At 34.2% G+C, this 22,018-nt stretch overlaps 1 protein-coding gene across 12 annotated transcripts in view; it reads right to left on the reverse strand.

Annotated features, from left to right (window-relative positions):
* Positions 1–22,018, reverse strand: part of USP15 (ubiquitin specific peptidase 15) — a 134,946-nt gene that overhangs the window by 53,387 nt on the left and 59,541 nt on the right. For all 12 annotated transcript variants that reach the window (XR_009736452.1, XR_009736453.1, XR_009736454.1 and 9 more), the window contains 2 exons: positions 15,822–15,967; positions 10,471–10,532 (listed from right to left, as the gene is read on the reverse strand). Coding sequence is in view for 7 of the 12 variants with exons in the window: in XM_061416619.1 (XP_061272603.1) it covers positions 10,471–10,532; positions 15,822–15,967 (208 nt within the window). In the remaining 5 variants the exon portion in view is untranslated. The remainder of the gene's footprint in view (positions 1–10,470; positions 10,533–15,821; positions 15,968–22,018) is intronic.

A 22,018-nucleotide genomic window follows, 5' to 3' on the forward strand; every position in this document is an offset into this window, starting at 1 on the left:
GATAAATCCATTGGTAGAGAGCTTGCTTTTAAAGAGCACAGAGATCAGAGCTGGATGGATGTGGTCCACAGGTAAATAGAAAAGTTTGATAAAACTTTTTAAATCCTGATACAGACATTATTGTTAATAGTTAGATCACTTATCTACTGTGATTCCAACTTCTGACCTAGATTACACGTAGCCCAATCTAGCTAGTATTTGTGGAATTAATTTAGGGGTTGATTAGTCAATCTGTGGATTATAGCCTGAACACTAACTCTTTCTTTAATACAATTTGGGAATCACACTGTTTACTAGCAACTTTGCACTAACAACTTTCTAAAGAGATGAGTGAAAAAAAAATGCTTAGAATATTATGCACAAACTAGATGCTAAGCCAGTTATCTAGCATTAAACTCATTTTGGCTAGTTAGGGCTAAGTGTAATATAAGACAGTGAATCGTCTCTTAACAAGACAGAAAAAAGTAAAACAGCACAACTGAATTGATTTCATGAAGTGGGAAAATTAAACTTCACCCCTGACAACTGAATGCAGTATTTTAATTCCCCTATTCCCAGCGTTTCAGCTAAAAGCCTATAATTCAAGGCCAAGTTAAAATTCTTACATGAACAGAAAAACACAACTTTACCTAAATATTCAACATACATGGAAATCTAATATATATTGAGCAATGAAAATATAAAGAAATTAAGTCTGAATACTGACATATCTAATTTAAAACTTTTATTTTCAAACATGACATAAAACCCAAATTTTTAAAATTTAACATTAAAAAACAAAAATTATTAAGAAAAACAAGACTGATCTTAACTTTCCCAGTTTCTAACAATCATCCTAAACTAAGTTCTTAGAGAAAATGAAAAATTTAAATCTCTTGAAACATTAAGCACCTTTACTGCTGTGAGATACAGATTAGTTCAATTCAACAAGCATTTGCTTTGTGTCTCCTTTCTGTCAGGTGGCATGTTAAATACTTAAACAAAAGAGAACTTATGAAAATTTACATATATGATGCTTCACATAACGTAATTTTTGCTTCCCGTTTTGACTGCTCTAATGGGATCTGACAAAATATTCCACTTAAAAAAAATTAGTTACTTTTCTTTAATCATTATCACTCTCAACACCAAAACTGCAACCCAATTTTTCTGCTGTCTTAACAGAAAAAATTTTCACACACATGTCCTCATGTGCCCAGTATCAGTCATTCAGCTTCAAAAATTATTAACATTCTACCACTCATTTTATTTATAAAGCCCTCAACTTGCACATTCATGTTTTTGCCGTACTATTTTAAATTTATAAGTACACCTGTAAATACTACAGTATGTCTCCCCAGCAGGTTAAGAGATCTTTTGCGATACTACTGTCTGCCCCAAACTAATATTCAGTTCATGTTCACATTTTTTCCCCAACTGTCTCAAAAATTGAATTAGTCTGAATAGGGATCCCAAAAATGTCCTTACACTTGCAGATCAATTTTAGTAATTCCAAGAGCCCTTACCTTAATTCCAAGAGCAATTTCTCCTCCTACCAGCTAACTCCTCTGATTTCATCTTACTATGCATGTTTGTTTTTATTTTCGTCCTGACTTTTTAATCTAGTCATACAGTCAACCTTGACTTATATGTGTCACTGTAAATTGTTCAAACATTTGGAACAAACCACAGGATAAAGAAAGTATCCAATAATTTTTTGTGAGTACCTCTGAATCAAGCATCTATTTGAGAACTGAATACGTAAGTTTCATTTATGCATGAAATATACTATCTAAATGTCATTACTTCAATTTAATTTGGATACGGCTTTTAAATATTAAATCTAACACTAACTAATAAGCTTGATTGTGACCATGCTCCCTTTGGTAAAACTTGGAGACATAGTACTAGGTTATACATTATCTTGCCACAATAAGAAATAGGTAGTGTTTACACAAAGATTTATTTAATCAATGTGCATTTTCAGAATTTTAAAGGAAAATCTGTATACACATTCAAGATCTTAGTGAATATTAAATTCAGGAACCACAAAGTATAGTTAAGGGAAGTGTGTGTTTATGTATCAATACAAGCACAAGCATTTCCAAAAAATATCTGGGTCTGGACCACTAAAATAGCTGGAAAAAATCAAGTTTTTGGTAAATAACAATACACAAGAACTTCATTCCACCATTATGCTGCCTTCATCATTAGGTAACAAATAGCTAGGAAAGGATGTATATATTTAAATAATAAATATATTTATATATAATTTTTTTCTCTCTCTAGGAATAATGCCTTTCCAACCAAGTACCACCTTATTTTTCTTCTTTCAGTACATTTCATGATGAGTGATCTATATGAGGTGTTCCATTTTCTGACTAGGTATTCATCCCCTCTTTCCCTATACTCTATTTCTTATTCCCATCATGCTGTCTTCATTTGTCAAATACACGGAATCTCTTGTCTCCCTCTAATTTCTGCATCATTTAAATACATTGCTTACCATTCCCTTTATTCTATAAGCTCTTTTTCCCCTTGACCTTTATGACCAAACAAGAGTCAAGATTTCCTAAATCTTCAGAATTATTCATTTTATCTTTTTGTCTTATATCATTACTTAGGGACACTTTTAAAGGTTTAGTATACAGTTCTTTACATTTTTAATTAGATAATTCAGTAATATTTCTCACTTCCAGGAATGTAACTCCATTCCTGTAATTCTCATTACTTTCTAAGCTTTGGTTGCCCATAATAACTGCATCCTATGCAGTTCCATTACCTTAAACTTTTTAGTTTCAGAAAAAATCATTGTTTCTTAAAATAAATTTTTTATTGGAGTATAGCTGATTTACAATGTTGTGTTCTGTCTTTTTCTTACTCAGACCAATGAGATGAAGCATGAAAGAAAATTTATAAAGACTCAAAGTATCTTTAAAAATGACAACAAATTGCAGCTTTTGGAATGTTACTCTAGATTTATGGTTCATAGGCTGCATTTTAAATTGAAGATGTTATTAATTTGAAAAATATGAATTTGAATGACAAGGAATGAAAAACTGGTTCCTGAGCCATCTTCTCAACTCCTACAACCAAAATCACTCAGTCCCTCACCTTTCAATATTTGAACAAGGTTAAAATTGGTAACAAATTTGTATACTTTCACAGAAACTTTAAGAAAGCACTTTCTGTGAACTGTAATAACAATTGTTCTTTTAGTACTGAAGTAAAACTATCATAACCAAATCTGTTTCAAATAAACAGAGACTGTCTTGCTTATAAATACTTAAAAAGTGTCTATTCAGGTTATTAAAATGAAAACAAAACTTTATCTCACAAGAGTTTCCTAGTACGAATTTTCAATTGAACAGGTCTATCCACCATTTCTGAATCCATTTATACAGTTAACTTTGCAATTACTACACATGCAAACTGGGCTTAATAAGTCTTTAAAAAGTCCTAAAGAAATATATGCTAGGCTTTTCTACCTATATTTAAACAGATACAAAATCAAAACAGCTGGTGTAAAAAAAACAAAACAATTATTACAGTCACCTAGATGTTTATTGTTTATCCTAAATAAAAAGTAGTATGCAGTGGTTTTATTTATAAAATGTTTCCTCTCTCCAAGTAGAGCATTCAGGGACAGAGTGCTGTAAAAATATTAACATACCACTAAGATGAAGTTCATACTTAGTGCTCAGTCACCAACTTGGAATTCTGCTAATCAGAACACCACAGATGGCAGAGGGCCAACATCTGAGTTAAGAACTACCGGCTTAGTTTTCTATTTGATTTATTTTAGCCTGTCATGTCTTACCTGGTTGATTTCGGATTCTTCTCCAAATGTTTTCTAGCTTATGAAAACTGCCTCTTCAGTCATCAATGACCCTTACTTTTTTCAACAGATTCTTAATTACACATCTCTTGTCAGTATTTTTGAGCAATTAATGAAAATGTCTGAATTAAAACAACTTCTCATGCTATTTTTATAAGAATTTTTACTTATTTTAGAAAAACAGCAAAATATGGATAGTTTAATTTCTAAAATGTTAGTACTGTCAAAAGCACTCTTTGAGACAATTATACCTAAATGAAATCATACAGAAAAAAAGTAATAGTACAATTTAGTTAATTAATCAAGTTATACTGCTTCTAACTAGGGGATAAGGTGTTAACATTAAACAAATTTTCTCGAGAGTAAGGGGTAATCTGTTGATTAGATTTCTCCTCTCTTTAGGAACACACAGGATTCTAGAATTACTCTATTTTAAAATAATTAAAAAAAAAAAAAAGCTGTAACTAGCTACACACCTCCAATTGAATAATAAGACTATCCACCCAATGACAACATTTTCGGAAAGATAGTCAAATTTAACACAACAGAAAAAACATTACAATGGTTGAAGCTTTCATAACATATTATTAGAAAATAATGTGTTTTTGAGCAGTTTTAAGAAATTAAATACTTAAGAACTAGATTAGAAATCCAAGTTCTGGAAAAAACTAAGCATCTCAATTAAAAAAAAAAAGCATGAATATAAAGATGAAAAAATAAAATTATAAATTGATATCCAGCAGACAAATCTGAATAGATAAAAATAGAAAACTTCTGAATAATTTTTAGGTTGGTTCTTAAGATTTCCAATTAGATTTTGGGTTGTCGTAGGTTAATACATTTTTATAAACAGGACTATATGTTTTAAAAAAAATTATATTTTATGCTTAATATGGCTTTTATATTTAGCAGTTCCTCAGGTTAGGATATATTGTCTCCATTCTGATAGAAATGGGCCTAGTATGATTTTTAGGTCCTTCAGAACAGTTAGTTTTCAGTAGTATAGAAAAGTCAAGACAGTTAGATACTAACATGCTTTCTCTCAATGCCTACTGTAGTGGTGTTCTTGTATTTTCTTCTTCATAAGCAGCACCTAAAATTCAGATTCCTGAGTCCCCTCATAAAGATTTATACTCGCTGGTCTGGTGGGAAGGACTGTGGAAACTTCTGTCTATAGTGGTTCACACAATACATACTAAGAAACATTATCTACAGAATTTCTCAAAGTGTGACAGATCAACAGCATTAGAATCAGCTATGAGCTTATTATGAGAAATGCAAATTCACGAGCCCAACCCAGATCTACTGAATCAGAAACTCTAATGATGGGGCTTAGGTAACAGTGTTTTAACAAACTCAACAGGTGACTCTTCCTTTCATCACCATATTACAGCTTTTAATGATTTTTTCCTTGGCTTTTGACACTCTAAGTAGGAAGTATTTATGTGCTAAGCAGTATGAGCACTGGACAGACCCCAGATTAGTGGTAGTTATTAGAACTAGCATCTTCATACTATGCGGAGGACCAAGGGTTGTCTTCTGACAGACATGATGACAATTCTAAGTGTTACAGTTGTTCTGTATTTTAATATCTTGAAGTTTCTTTTTTGAGGACCTTAAAATTACATGCCTTCTGCTACAGTTGAATTTGTCTAAGTCACATGTGGTTATAATGTAGTAACTTCAATGAATACACAGAATTTCACTCTTTTAAAAAAAACTGGCATTTATCCAGAAAAAAGGAATTTGCATCTTTACTTCAATTGTAAATGATAATTCCTCAAACTTTTTTTTCCCGTAATCTGTACTATTTTCCTCCACTTCAGGTGCCTTCTCAATGTTCTTGAATATTATAATTTTATATAATATGTTCTGTTCCAAGTTTACCTAAATGATACTAAGTTAAATTTCATTTTGTTTTTATTTTTTTCTCTCAACTGTATGTTTTAAAGTTTATTCAGCTTTAAAGATCTTACCACTGTTACTTCTACTTACTGCACTGGTTTTCCACAATACATCACCATCATTTTTCTTATTCATTCTACCTGAAAAAGATATTTAGCGAGGCTGCCTTCAAATCCCCACTATCACAAACAATGCAGCTACAAAGACTGCATAATATATTCAGGGACCTGTGTAAAAAATTCCACTGAGTGCTGGGTCAGACGCATTAAGCATTCCTAATTTAATTAAACACTGACTGATTTATAGAATTGTACTAGTTTGTAGTTCTACCATCAGTACCTAAGTCGTCTCCTACAACTCTCCAAACACTTCTTACTAGCACCCTTTTAGGTTTTTGTCATTCTGATGGCTATTAGGTTGTATCTCATGCTTTAATTTTACAAGAGAGTTTGTATACCACCTCACTACTTGTCAGCGCTTGGGCGTCCCCTTCTTTAAATTTTTTAATCTTTTATTTTTATAAAAGGTTATCTGCTTTGTTTCCGTTAATTTACAGCAGTTCTTTGCACACTATAGTATTATTCCCTTGTAGGCTTTAGATTTTTCTAAAACCTACATTTGACTTTTAACTTTGTATACAGTTCCTTTAACAGAAATACTTAATGTAATCAAACACATTAATTTTCACACTATGTTCTGTGATCCCTTAGTCACAGATACTATCCAAATTATCTTATTAAAGTGGGTTACTAATGTTATATATCATGGTCAAGAATCTATGGCACACAAGCCAAATCCACATTTTTTTAAAAACAAAGTTTTACTGCAACACACCATATCCATATGTTTCCACAATGTTTACTGCTACTTTCAAGCTGTATCAGCAGTTATAGTTGAGTCAGAGACCCTATGGCCTATAAAGATAAAAATACTTATTATATGTTGTGTTGTGATAGTTGCTCAGTCATGTCTTGACTCTTTATGACCCCATGGACTGTAGCCCGCCAGGTTTCTCTGTCTATGGGACTTCTTCAAGGCAGGCAAGAACACTGGAGTGGGTTGCCATGCCCTCCTCCAGGGGATCTTCCCAACCCATGGATTGAACCCAGGTATCCTGCATTGCAGGTGGATTCTTTACCAGCTAAGCTAAAGAGTATTGAACTATGGGTATGGAAAACACCTGTTAATTTTTATAAATTAATTTTATATTATATAGTATTGCTGAATTCTCTTAGTTCTAGTCTCTTGTCTTTGGATTTTATGAAGACAGTATTATTATGTGCAAATAGTGTATTTTATTTCTTTTTAAAATTTCTAATCTTATTTATTTTGGGTTCGAAAATTTTCAATTACATGTTTGCTACAGATTCTAGACTTATAGGCTTTATTAAGTTAGGACAATTCCCTTTTATTCTTAGTTTTTTGAGAGTCTTTCCATATACTAGATGCTAATTACAATTTTTTTTGCATTTTTAATACAATAATATTAAGTAATAAACTATCATTTGGCAATTTATGACATACTGCTATATTGTATTTCTCACATTTTACAGTGAACGAATACTTAAACTTTACATGTTTTAATATTTGGGTTTCCTATAAAACTGGCTGATTCAGTGAAGAATGGGACTCAATTGTACTTCTGTGTATATCTCTGGTATAGTACCTTCACTTACCAATATTTACTACATGTGTATAGTGTGTAAAGTATTATATAATAAACAATGTTTTCTCTTACAAAAGCAAGTAACTATAGCTGTTTAAATAAAACTAGTACTGTGCTAGTAGATAGGAACGAAGATAATAAAATAAAATATTAATATGTAGTTTTATCTCTTAGGTGAGTATCAGTAATTTTAAGTTGAAAAGATCTATCAATCTTTGAAATTCAAGGGACTTTTATATTAACCCACAAGCAAAGTTATTTAAAGCTGTAACAGGTATACAACTATCTAAAGATAAGCTAGAAAAAAAAAATAGTAGTTCTGATCTAAACACTAAATGTGAATATTCACAAAGAAAATATTCCTAACTTCTAAAAACTAAACGCATCAAGAAATCTACATGATTCTACCATGTGTTTTTTAGTATCTCTCTAAAATAATTTCTACTCTTGTATTACATCCAACTAAGTGGAGTAAAAATAAAATGTAATTAATATACTTGGGCATATTCCTACAAAAAATTTAAATAAACTTCACAGAAGATAAAAAGGACAGAGAATAACTCACTAAAGGTATATTTTAGTTCTGAAGGAAATTAAGTGGCAGGCTGTTCTCTTTTATTAGCTAGGTTGGTTAACAATGACTAAATTATCATAAATTTAAAAACCGTTATTTTAAGGATTTCAAAACACAAATTCACAATCTTTCATCAGAAAATCTGAAATTCCAAAAGCTTTGAAAACTTAAAAAAATCTCCATGATTCCCTTAAGGGCAATCTAACCTGAACTGATATGAGCTATTTATACTCCTTATTTATCCTGCTCGGTGTGAATACTTAATGAATACTAATGTGCTTAACTATGTGAGTCTCCCTGGACGTTACAGAAATAGTAAAATAGTAAGTGGCACATGTGACACATTACTTCTCAAATGTCTACAAAGTCGAAATACTGAAATACAACTAGCCCTAAGTGTTTTTGATAATGAAATGTGGATCTGAAAATCCTAAAACCAGTAAAAATACTTCCTGCCATGCAGCATGTTACCCTTTCACTCTGTTGATTGTTTCTGTTACTGTGTGCAAACTTTTTAGTTTGATATAGTCCCTTTTGTCTATTATTGCTTTTGTTGCTAGTGCTTTTGCTGTCATATTCAATATATCACTGCCAAGACCAATGTCATGCTTTATAGATTCAGGTCTTGTTTTTAAATCTTTAAACAACATATCTGATAAGAGGTTAATATTCAATGTATCAATATATAAGAAACTCATTACAATTCAACAGCAAAACCCTCAAATAACCAGATTTACAAATGGGTCTAGGGCTTGTTTGAACAGACATTTCTGCAAAGAAGGCACACAAACAGGTAATAAGTATGTTAAAAAGATGCTCAATATCAGAAATCACTGGGAAATGCAAATCATACCACAATGAGATACCACCTCACACCTGTTAGGGTGTTTATTACCAAAAGGACAAAAGTAAACGAGAGCCAGCAAGGATGTGGGGAAACTGGAACCCTTGTAAACTGCTGCAGTGTAAAATGGTATAGGCACTACAAAAACAGTAAGCAGGTTCCTTAAAAAATTAGAACTAGAACTATCACATGATCCAGAAATCTCACATTTGGGTGTACATACAAAGGAAATGAAATCAGTATCTTGAAGAGGCATCTGCACTCCCAAGTTCATAGTAGTATAATTTAAAATAGCCCAGATGATAGAAACAACCTGAATGTTTGTTGATGGACAAATGGATAAAGAAAATATACAAAGGACTTTTATTCAGCCTTGAAAAAGGAACGAAATCATGCCATATTTGATAACATGGATGAACGTCCTAAGGGACAGTATGCTTGGTAGTGGGTTAGTTGCTACATTGTGTCTGATTCTTTATGGCCCCATGGTCTGTAGCCTCACCAGCCTTCTCTGTCCATGGGATTATCCAGGCAAGAATATTAGAGTGGGTTGCCATTTTCTTTTCTAGGGGATCTTCCCAATCCAGGAATCAAACCCATGTGTCTTGCACTGGCAGGCAGATTCTTTACCACTGAGCCATCAGGGAAGCCCTTGTTACTATTAAGCCCTGCAAAGATGATCTTATTCCTACAGACATCCAGCCCAATGGCTTTGTTAATAGCATGGACTGTATTTAAATAATGCAAAAATCAGAAGAATTGAAATTTTGCAAAGGATAATATAAGCAGGCTATACAATACAGAGATAATCGTATTTCACTTCATGAAAGCTATCAAAGACTAGATTTTTTTCAAAAAGCAATAAGTCCATATGACTGAGGATAATATGTCCAGTAAAGTAAGACAATTCTCAGAAAGACAATATTGTGTGATTTCACTTGTATGAGGCTATGCAAACTAGTCAAACTCATAGAAACAGAGAGCAGAATGGAGATTCCCAGGGGCTGAAGAAGGGAAAAATGAGGAATTACTGTTCAACAGGAATAAAGATTGCTACACGATGAATAAATTCTAGAGATCTTCTGTAGAACAATGTACCTACAGTTAACAATACTGCAAGTGCACACACTTAAAACTTTGTTAAGCGGACAGATATCAAGTTATGTTTTTTTTACCATAATTTAAAAAATTTTAATAGAAGATTCCTCATTTTTTCATTGCTCTTTTACCATCAAAATAAAACTCTTCTATCTCTACTTGTACTTTTATACTCTATTTATTTAAATAAATAAAAAGTATTACTTTCACATCAGATTCATTTTGATAAAGAATATTCTTTTAACAGACACTTTAAAAAAATCACAAAAAGCTTGAAAAACATTAAACAAAATGTTTAGTGATTTGATTGTATTAGTGCACCATTACATTTATAACATTTATACATTATTTTAAAAGAAAGTATTGGAAAGCTTTTAAATTACAGCATATTAATTTAGGTGCAAATTTAGACAACTCCTATACTTAGAATAAAACACTAAAGTATTAAAAAGTTAAATACATTTGGATATATAGTTGGATATAATTACGTTCTTCTATCATTCTGTATTATCTGAAATCAAAGCTTCAAAATCATGTATTAAGCCATAAAAGGTGAGAGCACTTACTTAGGAGTAGACGGACCCCTTGGCCATGTTCCATCTTCATTTTTCTGTTCTATCACTAACACCTGCAAATAAGACAATAATAGAGTGTTTTTCCTTAACGCTGAAGTTAAAATAGCTTAAGAAGATTAGCTGTATATGCTAAATAACTAAAGCAACTCTGCAGTGACTTATAGGACACAGTAGACAAGGTGAAGAGGTATCTGCACTTTGATTTCAAAGCGGGTCAAGGGAGATAAAGAGACCTTGAATATAAGACGTCGGCAATGACAGAAAGAAAGAAGGTAACAAACTACAAGGAAAATCACTGGTTCTATGACTTAAAGCATTAAAAAAGTTTAAACCAAGTTGATAGAAGTTTTTTGAATCTGGGGAGTATGTTTTCTGTTTGTTGCTTGTAAAAGTACTGTGCAAAAAACAGATGCTCAATAAATGGTTATAGTTGTTCTTAAACATGCTGATATATGATCTCAGTCAACTATTGTTAGGCAAATACTGAGGAACAGAGACAAAGACAGTTCCAAATTACAGATTATATATGATTTGTCAGGGGCTTTGATTTGAGAGAATAGCATTGAAACATGTATATTATCATATGTGAAACAGATCGCCAGTCCAGGTTCGATGCATGAGACGGGGTGGGGTGCTCAGGGCTGGTGCACTGGGATGACCCTGAGGAATGGGACAGGGAGGGAGGTTCAGGATGGGGAACAAATGCAAACCCATGGCTGGTTCATATCAATGTATGGCAAAAACCACTACCATATTGTAAAGTAATTAGCCTCCAATTAAAATAAATAAATTTAAAATTAAAAAAAAGAAGAAATTTGTCCTTATTTACATTATCACTGTATAAATTAGAAAATCTTTTAAGATATAAATGATAGAACCATGTATGAAAATCAGACTGCAGTTCCCTACTGCAGCATAGTTAGGGTAGACACAAATCACCTCTAGCAAATGAAAGGTACAGGCTGAGGTGAACTATATTTTAAAATAAAACCCCAGAATCTTTTTTCATTATCTTCCAATCTAAAAAAGAAGGCTCTCTTCTAGGTTTTAGTAGGGGTGAGTCTGTGCAAAGAAGAAAAACCAAAATAATTAACAAAAGAAATAAGTGATCTCTACAAGTTAGTATCTAAATTTCCACAGGAAAACTATAATATAGAAAATATACCTGGAAGCAAATTCAAGGCATTAAAATTTGCATATATTCTACACTACATTTTTATCAACTCTTTTAAAGTTGCAATTTTGTTACCTGTTCTATATATTCTTAGTAATATACTTCTTTATTGATAAAATAATTTAAAAAATTTTTATTTGGAGGATAATTGCTTTACAATGTTGTGCTGGTTTCTGCAGTATAACAATGTGAATGAGTCATAAGAAGGGGACCTATGTATACTTAGTAATATACTTTTGTGGACTATATGTTTCAGGCAATTTCTAAGTTGGCATTTGGATATTAACCATGTAAAAATGTAAGCCTGATTCAGAATACATATACAAATGAAATACTGATTTAAAAAATTCATGGAACCATGTTGTTGATGAAGAAGTGAAGTCGCTCAGTCGTGTCCGACTCTTTGTTGTTGATAAACTATGCTAATTAAAATACTAATGTTATCTTTGTGTGCGGTGTGTTAGTTGCTCAGTCGTGTCTGACCCTCTACGACCAATGGACTGTATGTAGCGCACAAAGCTCCTCTGTCCATGGGATTTTCCAGGCAAGAATATTGGAGTGGTTTGCCATTTCCTCCTCCAGGGGATCTTCCCAACCCAGAGATCGAACTCGCATCTCCTATGTCTCCTGCATTGCAAGCAGATTCTTTACCCAGTGAGCTATTGGGGAAGCCAAAGTTACCTTTAAATTATTTCCTATAAACAAAAAGCACATGTGAGGAACTTCCCTGATGGTCCAGTGGTTAAGACTCCGTGCCCTTGGTGCAGGGAGCACATGTTCGATCCCTGGGTGGGGAACTAAGATCCTGCAAGCCATACAGCTTGACCAGAAAACAAAAAACAAACTCCCAAAACACACATGAAGTATAGGTAATACATTAAGAATAGTGCACTGTATACCTGCCATCCTGACACCTCCCTGATCATATTCCTCTCCCTAACTACCACAGGCAATTAACTATTATGCTCAATTTCTGGTTTAAGATGATATAGTCATATATTTACATAGTTTTACATGTTTATAAAGTTGAGTTTGCTGAGTAATTTTTAACTTCTGAAGGAAGGATTTCCTGTGCTACAACTTATAACTGTATAGACATCTAAGTAAAAATTATACTTTATTAAAAAACATATACACATAAACTATGTCTCTGCTGCTGCTGCTAAGTCACTTCAGTTGTGTCCGACTCTGTGCGACCCCATAGATGGCAACCTACCAGGCTCCTCCGTCCCTGGGATTTTCCAGGCAGGAACACTGGAGTGGGTTGCCATTTCCTTCTCCAATGCATGAAAGTGAAAAGTGAAAATGAAGTCGCTCAGTTGTGTCCCACCCTCAGCGACCCCACGGACTGCAGCCTTCCAGGCTCCTCTGTCCATGGGATTTTCCAGGCAAGAGTACTGGAGTGGGGTGCCTTTGCCTTTTCTGAACTTAGTCTCTAGCAGCACTTAAATCAGCTATAAAGCAAAAGAGTATAGCTATAGAAAATGTCAAAGGTATATATTTAATATCTTTGCTTACAGTTTGTTTTTTAAAGGAAGATCCTAAAGCTGAAGAATCAAAAAAATATTTAAAGTTTAACTGTAACCTTTAATCCCAAGCAGTATTTGTATTTTAAATTCCTTTTGTCTTTACAATTAATGTTGAATGCCATCAGAAATGCTAAAACTCATTTCCTTACTCAAATGTATCATTTTCTGAATAAAATTTTCATCATTTAAGGTTAAAACCTTAACTCAAAATGAAAATATTTAAAAAAATATTTTAAGATTTAATTAAATTGAACATACACATACAAGAAAGAGAGGTAAAGACCATCTATTTTGAGAGGCAAACTCTTCAATAATGTATCTTTGTTTCACTTTCTAATGAGGATACTTTCTATTTCAGTAAGAAAAAAAAATTGTTTTAAGTCTAAGATAGTGTTCAGTTCATTCATCATCATTCAGAAAATAACTGGTCAAAAATCTAGACAATTTCATGCATTTTCTCTGAACCATTTCTATTTCAAAAGATCAAATGTCTCTAAAGATATTCTATAAGAATGTTTAATAAGATATTTAGTCTTATTAAAATAATTCTGTCATCTTCATTCTGATAGATGCATTCCTATCAAGAATATCAAATTACTTAAATTCTCTAAGCCTCAGTCTAATATACATGACAAGGAGAATCACAGACATTACACAGACTCAATTACTGAAAAGATTTAAGAAATAATCCTACATATTTAAACTGTATTCCCTGGAGCAACCTCATGGCCTGATGGATCTTTCTACTGTAAGAGAGAGAGAGTTGGATGGATAAGGAAGGGAGCGTCAAGTAGCCAGTAGTTCCAAATGTCTCAATCAGCTTCAACTGGGTAACTCCTTTAAATTAGAATACATGTTAGATTTTGTAAGATTTTACTTAAGAATATAATGGCTAAAATAAGTGTGAAAATCACTGTTTTACAGCTCAGGACAATATTTGATTATAGTAGGAACAATTTCCATCACATATCAATATCAATTTTAAATTAACACAAAACAAAGCAAAAACTTCCATATCTTGGAGCAGCAGGCTCTGTGTTAGGTATTAAAATATAGGTCCTATTTAGGACACAAAATCCAACCAAAACAAGGACTTAATAGTTTAGCCAGGGAGCTTAATATATAAATAACTGAAGTACACAATGAATGATACAAGCTTCCCTGGTGGCTCAGACAATAACGAATCCGCCTGCAATGCGAGAAACCTGGGTTCGATCCCTGGGTTGAGAAGATCTGCTGGAGGAGGGCATGGCAACCCACTCAAGTATTCTTGCCTGGAGAATCCCATGGACAGAGGAGCCTGGCGGGCTACAGTCCATGGGGTCATAAAGAGTCGGACATGACTGATCAACTAAGCACAGCAAAGTATACAATGAATGATACAAGACATACATGTAAATCATTATGGAAGTTAAGGGAGAAATTTTTTCTCCAAAGTAGAAAAAAAATTCTATGCCTTAGTTAGATACTGAGATAAACAGATCATGAAAGGCTGAAGAAATGATCTGACATTGGAATTGGAAGGATGGATAATCTGATCTGGTTAGATTACATGATAGGATGGGAAGCTTCATTTTAATATTTGGATGTTTAAAAAGAATTTTATTTTGGATGAATACAGGGAATGGAGAGAACAGTACAATGGGCAGATGAAACAACATATATCAAAGAACAAGAGAACGGAACACCATAATAGACTTAAAGACTATAAGTAGTTCAGTTAGGTTTTGTTAGGAATGCAAATCAAAAGGCAAGATTAATCAAAAGACGCTGGAAGAATAAGGTAAAAGGATAAACCATGACTTGCATGCTATGTTAAGGTGCTGGGACTTTATTCTACAATTGTTAAGGAGCCAGGGAAGATTAGTGGAAAGGAAATAATAAGGTTTACATTTTAGAAAGGGTATTCTGGCAGAAATATGGAAGGTTGAGAATGGACATGAAAAGACTGGAAGCAGAGGGATTTGTTAAAACATTACTGAAAAATAAGGGCTGGAAATGGAACAGAGATTAATTAGAGAGAGAGGTGGAAGGAAGAATCAGTAAGACTTGCTGATTGTGTCTAGAAATCTTCATTTCTCAACACATTCGTTTGTTTGGATTACATCATAAAGTCTTTCATTTGTTTGGATTGTATCATAAAGAAAGACCAAACTGGGGGTTGACCCCTTCTAACAGGTATTGGCAAACTACAATTCACTCAGCTCACTGACTGCTTTTGAAAATAAAGTTTGTTGGAACATAGCCATATCCATTTTCTACATATTGTTTACCGTTACTTTCTTGCTACTACAATGGCAAAGTTGTGGTCATGACAGAGATCATAAAGACCGCTGAAACAAAAATATTTATTACTTGATCCTTTACAAAAAGTATGTTGATCCCTTATTATATTAGTTATTTGTCAATGGAAAATAATTTATTTTTAAAAAGTAGGTTATTCTCAAGCTCAAGGAGAGAAGAAGTTATAATTAGTGCATAACTAGTGACCAGCAGGGAAAAGAGAACAGATGAGTTAGAAAAGAGGAAATCAGAGATAGTAGAACCCATTGTAGAGTGTCAGGATAGCCATAAAGTTTATGAATCTCAAAAGCTTCATGGATAGTATGCTTAAAATAAACAGTATTGCTAAACAATACCTGTCCTTGGTATAAACCAGCATCCTGAATGGTGCTGTCTGGTTTATTCAGTGGTTCAAATGTATTACTCATGTATTTGTTCCACAATCTGGTCTCCTTTTCATCTGGAATATTGAAGATTTTTCTTATTTCCTTTTCAATTGTATCTAGACATAAGGAGGAAAGATATGTAAATATAATAAATATTTAATAATGTACACACAGAGATAAGTGCTCACTAGCATAAAAATCCTAAATTTAAAATACTGATAATAATAAGAGAAGATAAACAAATACGTAGGAAATATATAAAGCAATCAAGTTTTTGAGACAGGGTATACTTTTTAGGAACAAAATGATAATTGTAACTCTGACAGATAATTACTTGGAGAAATTAATATCTCAAAGGTAAGAGTTCAATCACATAATACTAAAATATAGTTTACATTATACAGGGTGCACTTTAACTTCTTATACATTATAAAATTAATGTATTTTCTGATGATGTGTTGGTGTTAGAAATTAAAGTATGATTCAGAGATGCCACAGGATGAAATTTTGTTACAACAAAATCAATTTAAGAATAATTTATACTAAGCTGAATATAATTTACAGTTTAAATAGCTAACTGAAATTAAATAGAATATAGAGACAAACAAAAAAGTGCCATCTTTGAAGAGAAGTTGGTCAAAAATCTCTTGATTCTAAGGTAAAACCAGGTATCTTATTTCTAAACCAATTACCTGAGTGGGAGAAGTCTTTTTTAAAAACCCAGAGCAGTTTATCTGTTGTAAAGTAAGATACAGGAGTATCTACATGTTTGAGAGTTATTAAGTTTTGGTACCATATTTAGATGAATCTTTAAAGTATTTTTAAACATTGTCAATAACTCACCTAACTTAGATTTCAAGAAAATTACACTTAAAATATTTTATAACATATGAAGAAATATAAAATACCTCTTTTAGAATACTTAATTTTGGACAAAACATTATTTGTAAAATACTAAGTCTAACAATACATGTTTTCTTAAAAAATAAAAGCCACACCTAACCTACATAATCAAACTTAGTTCAATAGCACTGTTTATGTTCTACTTAGCTTTTAATGCTCTTTAACAGTCTTACAGTGAAAGACAGTTTAATTAAGGCATTAATTACATAGTAAACATTAAAGTGTACTTCAAAACTTAGAGCAAACTAGCCAGAATATTTAAAAAATTAAATCAAATAACTGTAAGTATATTATTAATACTACTTTGTATTTTGGCAGCACTGATTTTTTAACTGAAGTGTAAATCCATATGGAAAAATGCACAAATCGTCAATATATAATGATGAACTTCGAAAGTGGATACACCCATGTAAGCAGTACAAAAAACAGAAAATCACCTACGAAGGAGGCTACAGGAAGAAGTCAAGGAAGGGAGGTTATTTTAGTCTTTCTATAAAAATGAATACTTGTTTCCTGATTGAAGCAATAAATCTTGCTCATTGCAAAAATACATAAAATACAAATAAAATGTTCACCTAGAGATAACCACTGTTACCATTTTGATATTTTTTCTTCTAGGCTTTTTCCTATTCAGTTCAGTTCAGTTCAGTCGCTCAGTCGTGTCCGACTCTTTGCGACCCCATGAATCGCAGCACGCCAGGCCTCTCTGTCCATCACCAACTCCCGGAGTTCACTCAGACTCACGTCCATCGAGTCAGTGATGCCATCCAGCCATCTCATCCTTTGTCGTCCCCTTCTCCTCCTACCCCCAATCCCTCCCAGTATCAGTCTTTTCCAATGAGTCAACTCTTCGCATGAGGTGGCCAAAGTACTGGAGTTTCAGCTTTAGCATCATTCCTTCAAAAGAAATCCAGGGCTGATCTCCTTTAGAAGGACTGGTTGGATCTCCTTGCAGTCCAAGGGACTCTCAAAAGTCTTCTCCAGTACCACAGTTCAAAAGCATCAATTCTTCGGCGCTCAGCTTTCTTCAAAGTCCAACTCTCACATCCATACATGACCACTGGAAAAACCACAGCCTTGACTAGACAGACCTTTGTTGGCAAAGTAATGTCTCTGCTTTTGAATATGCTATCTAGGTTGGTCATAACTTTTCTTCCAAGGAGTAAGCAGCTTTTAATTTCATGGCTGCAGTCACCATCTGCAGTGATTTTGAACCCCCCAAAATAAAGTCTGATACTGTTTCCACTGTTTCCCCATCTATTTGCCATGAAGTGATGGGACCAGATGCCATGATCTTCATTTTCTGAAGTTTATTAACACATACATATTTGTATGCATAATATATACAAGTAATATGGAAATGTCCCCTTGATTCTGGGGACAAAATCAAAGGCCCTGAGATGGGTACGTATTTGGCATGTTTTAGAACACCAAGGTGCACCAATGTAGCTGAAGTGGAATTTTGTTGTTGTTCAGTTGCTAAGTCGTGTCTGACTCTTTTTGACTCCACGGACTGTAGCCCACCAGGCTCCACTGTCTATGGGATTTCCCAGGAAAAAATACTGGAGCGGACTACCACTTTCTTCTCCAGGGAATCTTCCCCACCCAGGGATCTCCTGCATTGGTAGGCAGATTCTTTACCACTGAACTACTAGGGAAGCCTGAAGTGGAATGAGCAAGATGAAAAGCTCAAGGTACTAACTGTAGGATCATACAGAATTTAAGTAGTTATGAAAGCATTCTACTTTATCTGATTTTATCTGATTAAGAAGAGAACTCACTGAGGGGTTGTGAGTAGAGAAGTGGCATGCTCCAACTGACATTTTAAATGCTCACTTTTACTGCTAGTAAAGAACAAACTAAAGAATGTCAAGGATGGGAGACTAGGCTACTACAGAAATCCAATCACGGTGATAACATTGGAAGCAACACTAAGCCGTCAGACTGAGAATAGATTCTAAGGAATGCTTACAAGTTATGTTGCCAGATTATGTAGGTGAGAAATGCAAGGCAATCAGAATGATACCAAGGATTTTAGCTTAAGCAATAAGAAGAGTGCTAGTGATGATTACTCAGACAGGGAAAAATAACAGAGTAGTAAGTTTTAGGGGGAAGAAGAAGAGTTTAGTTTCTGACATGTTATCCTTAGATTTTCATCAGACACAGATGATGATATGGAATGGATGAAACTGGAATTAAGGGAGAATTTGGGTAGGAGATATAAGATATCAATATATAGAAAGGATTAAAAGCCAGGGTAAAACATTAAGGAAAAGAAAGCAGATCCAAGGACTAAGCATATCACACTGATGTTTTGAGGTCAGAAATATGAACAGCATCTTACAAATGACTGAGAAGCTGCAGCCAGTGAGAACTTGTGCGCTGGCAGCCATGTGAAGAGAAAATATTTCTAGGTGGAAAAGTAAATAAGTATGTAAATTTTTGCTGGCATGCTAAGATATGCAGAGTACATCATGCAAAATGCTGGACTGGATGACGCACAAGCTGGAATCAAGATTGCTGGGAGAAATATCAATAACCTCATATATGCATATGGTACCATCCTTAAGGCAGAAAGTGAAGAACTAAGGAGCCTCTTGATGAAAGTGAAAGAGGAGAGTGAAAAAGTTGGCTTAAAACTCAACATTCAGAAAACTAAAATCATGGCACCCGGTCCCATCACTTCATGGCAAATAGACGGGGCAACAGTGGAAACAGTGAGAGATTTTATTTTCTTGGGCTCCAAAATCACTGTAGATGGTGACTGCAGCCATGAAATCAAAAGATGCTTGTTCCTTGGAAGAAAAGTTATGACCAACCTAGACAGCATATTCAAAAGCAGAGACATTACTTTGCCAACAAAGGTCCGTCTAGTCAAGGCTACGGTTATTCCAGTAGTCATATATGGATGTGAGAGTTGGACTATAAAGAGAGCTGAGCACCGGTATTGATGCTTTTGGATTGTGGTGCTGGAGAGTCCTTGAGAGTCCCTTGGACTGCAAGGAGATCCAACCAGTCCATTCTAAAGGAAATCACCCTGAATATTCATTGGAAGGACTGATGCTGAAGCTGAAACTCCAATACTTTGGCCACCTGATGCGAAGAACTGACTCACTGGAAAAGACCCTGATGCTGGGAAAGATTGAAGGTGGTATGAGAAGGGACGACAGAGGATGAGATAATCGAATGGCATTACCAACTCAATGGACATGAGTTGGAGTAAGCTCTGTGAGCTGGTGATGGACAGGGAAGCCTGGTGTGCTGCAATCCAACGGGTCACAAAGAGTCAGACATGACTGAGCAACTGAACTGAACTAAGACAATGAAGACTTTAACCACTGGATTTATTAATGTAGAAGTAATTAAAGACCATCACAGTATAATCAAGGGAGTGATAGGTTTGATCTAGTGAGTTTGAGGGAGAAGGCAATGGCACCCCACTCCAGTATTCTTGCCTGGAAAATCCTATAGATGGAGGAGCCTGGTAGGCTGCAGTCCATGGGGTCGCAAAGAGTCAGATAGGACTGAGCAACTTCACTTTCACTTTTCACTTTCATGCATTGGAGAAGCAAATGGCAACCCACTCCAGTGTTCTTGCCTGGAGAATCCCAGGGATGGGGGAGCCTGGTGGGCTGCCATCTACGGGGTCGCACAGAGTCGGACACGACTGAAGCGACTTAGCAGCAGTAGCAGCAGCAGTGAGTTTGAGAGAGAATAGGAGCAGAAGCAGTGGTAGTCAGAAAGCAGTTTGCTTAAAATGATATATGGCAAATGCAGTTGTAGATAATGTCAGCCTAGGGTATATTTATGGGAACTGGTGATTGAGTCTGAGTGCAGATCAAGATCACCAGAGTGAGAATGTCAAGGTATTGAGATAATGTGCATATTTCTATATATATTAATCTGACAATATTAGGCAGTTAATGAAAAGGATAAAGAGATAAAAAAGTATTAACAGAGAAAACATAAATAAAATTACTGTGACAAACATTTTTTTAAATAAGAAAGTTAAGCAATTCTATTAATAAATTTTAAAACAAATCACCTTTCAAATTTTATAATAAAATTATTTTTCAGTGGTATTGAGAATAAATAAAAACATATTTTATCTTTCTTATTGAAACATCTTCAATATCTAGTATTTCAATTTAGGGAGAAAAATATTAAAAGGCAGAGTATTTTGGTCCTGAATATGGTAAATTATTTAGATCCTACTTATGGCTGTCATCATTTTTATTATAAATCAATGCAGGCATTATTAGCTGAAAATGGAACATTTTATTAATTTGGTAAAAACCAAAAACAAGTGCTTATATTTTTTAATTGTTTGTAAAATTTGTATACTGTAGTCAATTCTAAAGGAAATCAGTCCTGAATAGTCACTGGAAGGACTGATGCTGAAGTTGAAGCTCCAATACTTTGGCCACCTGATGTGAAGAACTGACTCACTGGGAAGGACCCTGATGCTGGGAAAAACGAGGCAGGAGAAGGGGACAACAGAGGATGAGATGGTTGGATGGCATCACTGACTCAATGGCCATGAGTTTGAGCAACCTTCGGGAGTTGGTGATGGACAGGGAAGCCTGGCATGCTGCAGTCCATGGGGTCGCAAAGAGTCATACACAACTAAGTGACTGAACTGAGCTGATACTGCATTTCATATACATAGCTATTTTGATCCTTTTTAGACAGATTGAGAAAAAAACATTCAGGGAAAAAAATATACATCTCATATTTCCTTTCTTATCAAATTCTTTATTGTTTCAAAACTCACTTGCTCTAGAAAAACAAAATCAATCCAATTAACACTTGTACAGATTGTGTAAAGCAGCAAATTAAGAGGCGAGACACTGATATAAAAGGTCTAGTTAAGGAGTCAAAATACTGGCTCTATCACCTGGTACCAGGGTGAATCTTGATAGATTACCTAATCTTTCTAAGCCTAGGTGTCATCACCTTTAAGATGTGGGTACAGTAATGTTGAGGTTTAAATAAGAAATTTCCTACAAAGTGCCTAAAACATAGGAAAGTGAAAGTGAAAGTGAAGTCGCTCAGTCATGTCCGACTCTTTGCAACCCCACGGACTGTGCCTATCAGGCTCCTCCATCCATGGGATTTTCCGGGCAAAAGTGCTGGAGTGGATCACCATTGCCTTCTCCAGGGGATCCTCCTGACCCAGGGATCAAATCCAGGTCTCATAGGAAGTACTCAGTAACTGCTAACTACTATGATAATTATAACCATGAAGTTTCTAAAATTCCTTA

Source organism: Bos javanicus, chromosome 5, assembly GCF_032452875.1.
Source record: "Bos javanicus breed banteng chromosome 5, ARS-OSU_banteng_1.0, whole genome shotgun sequence".
NCBI classification, from domain to species: domain Eukaryota; kingdom Metazoa; phylum Chordata; class Mammalia; order Artiodactyla; family Bovidae; genus Bos; species Bos javanicus.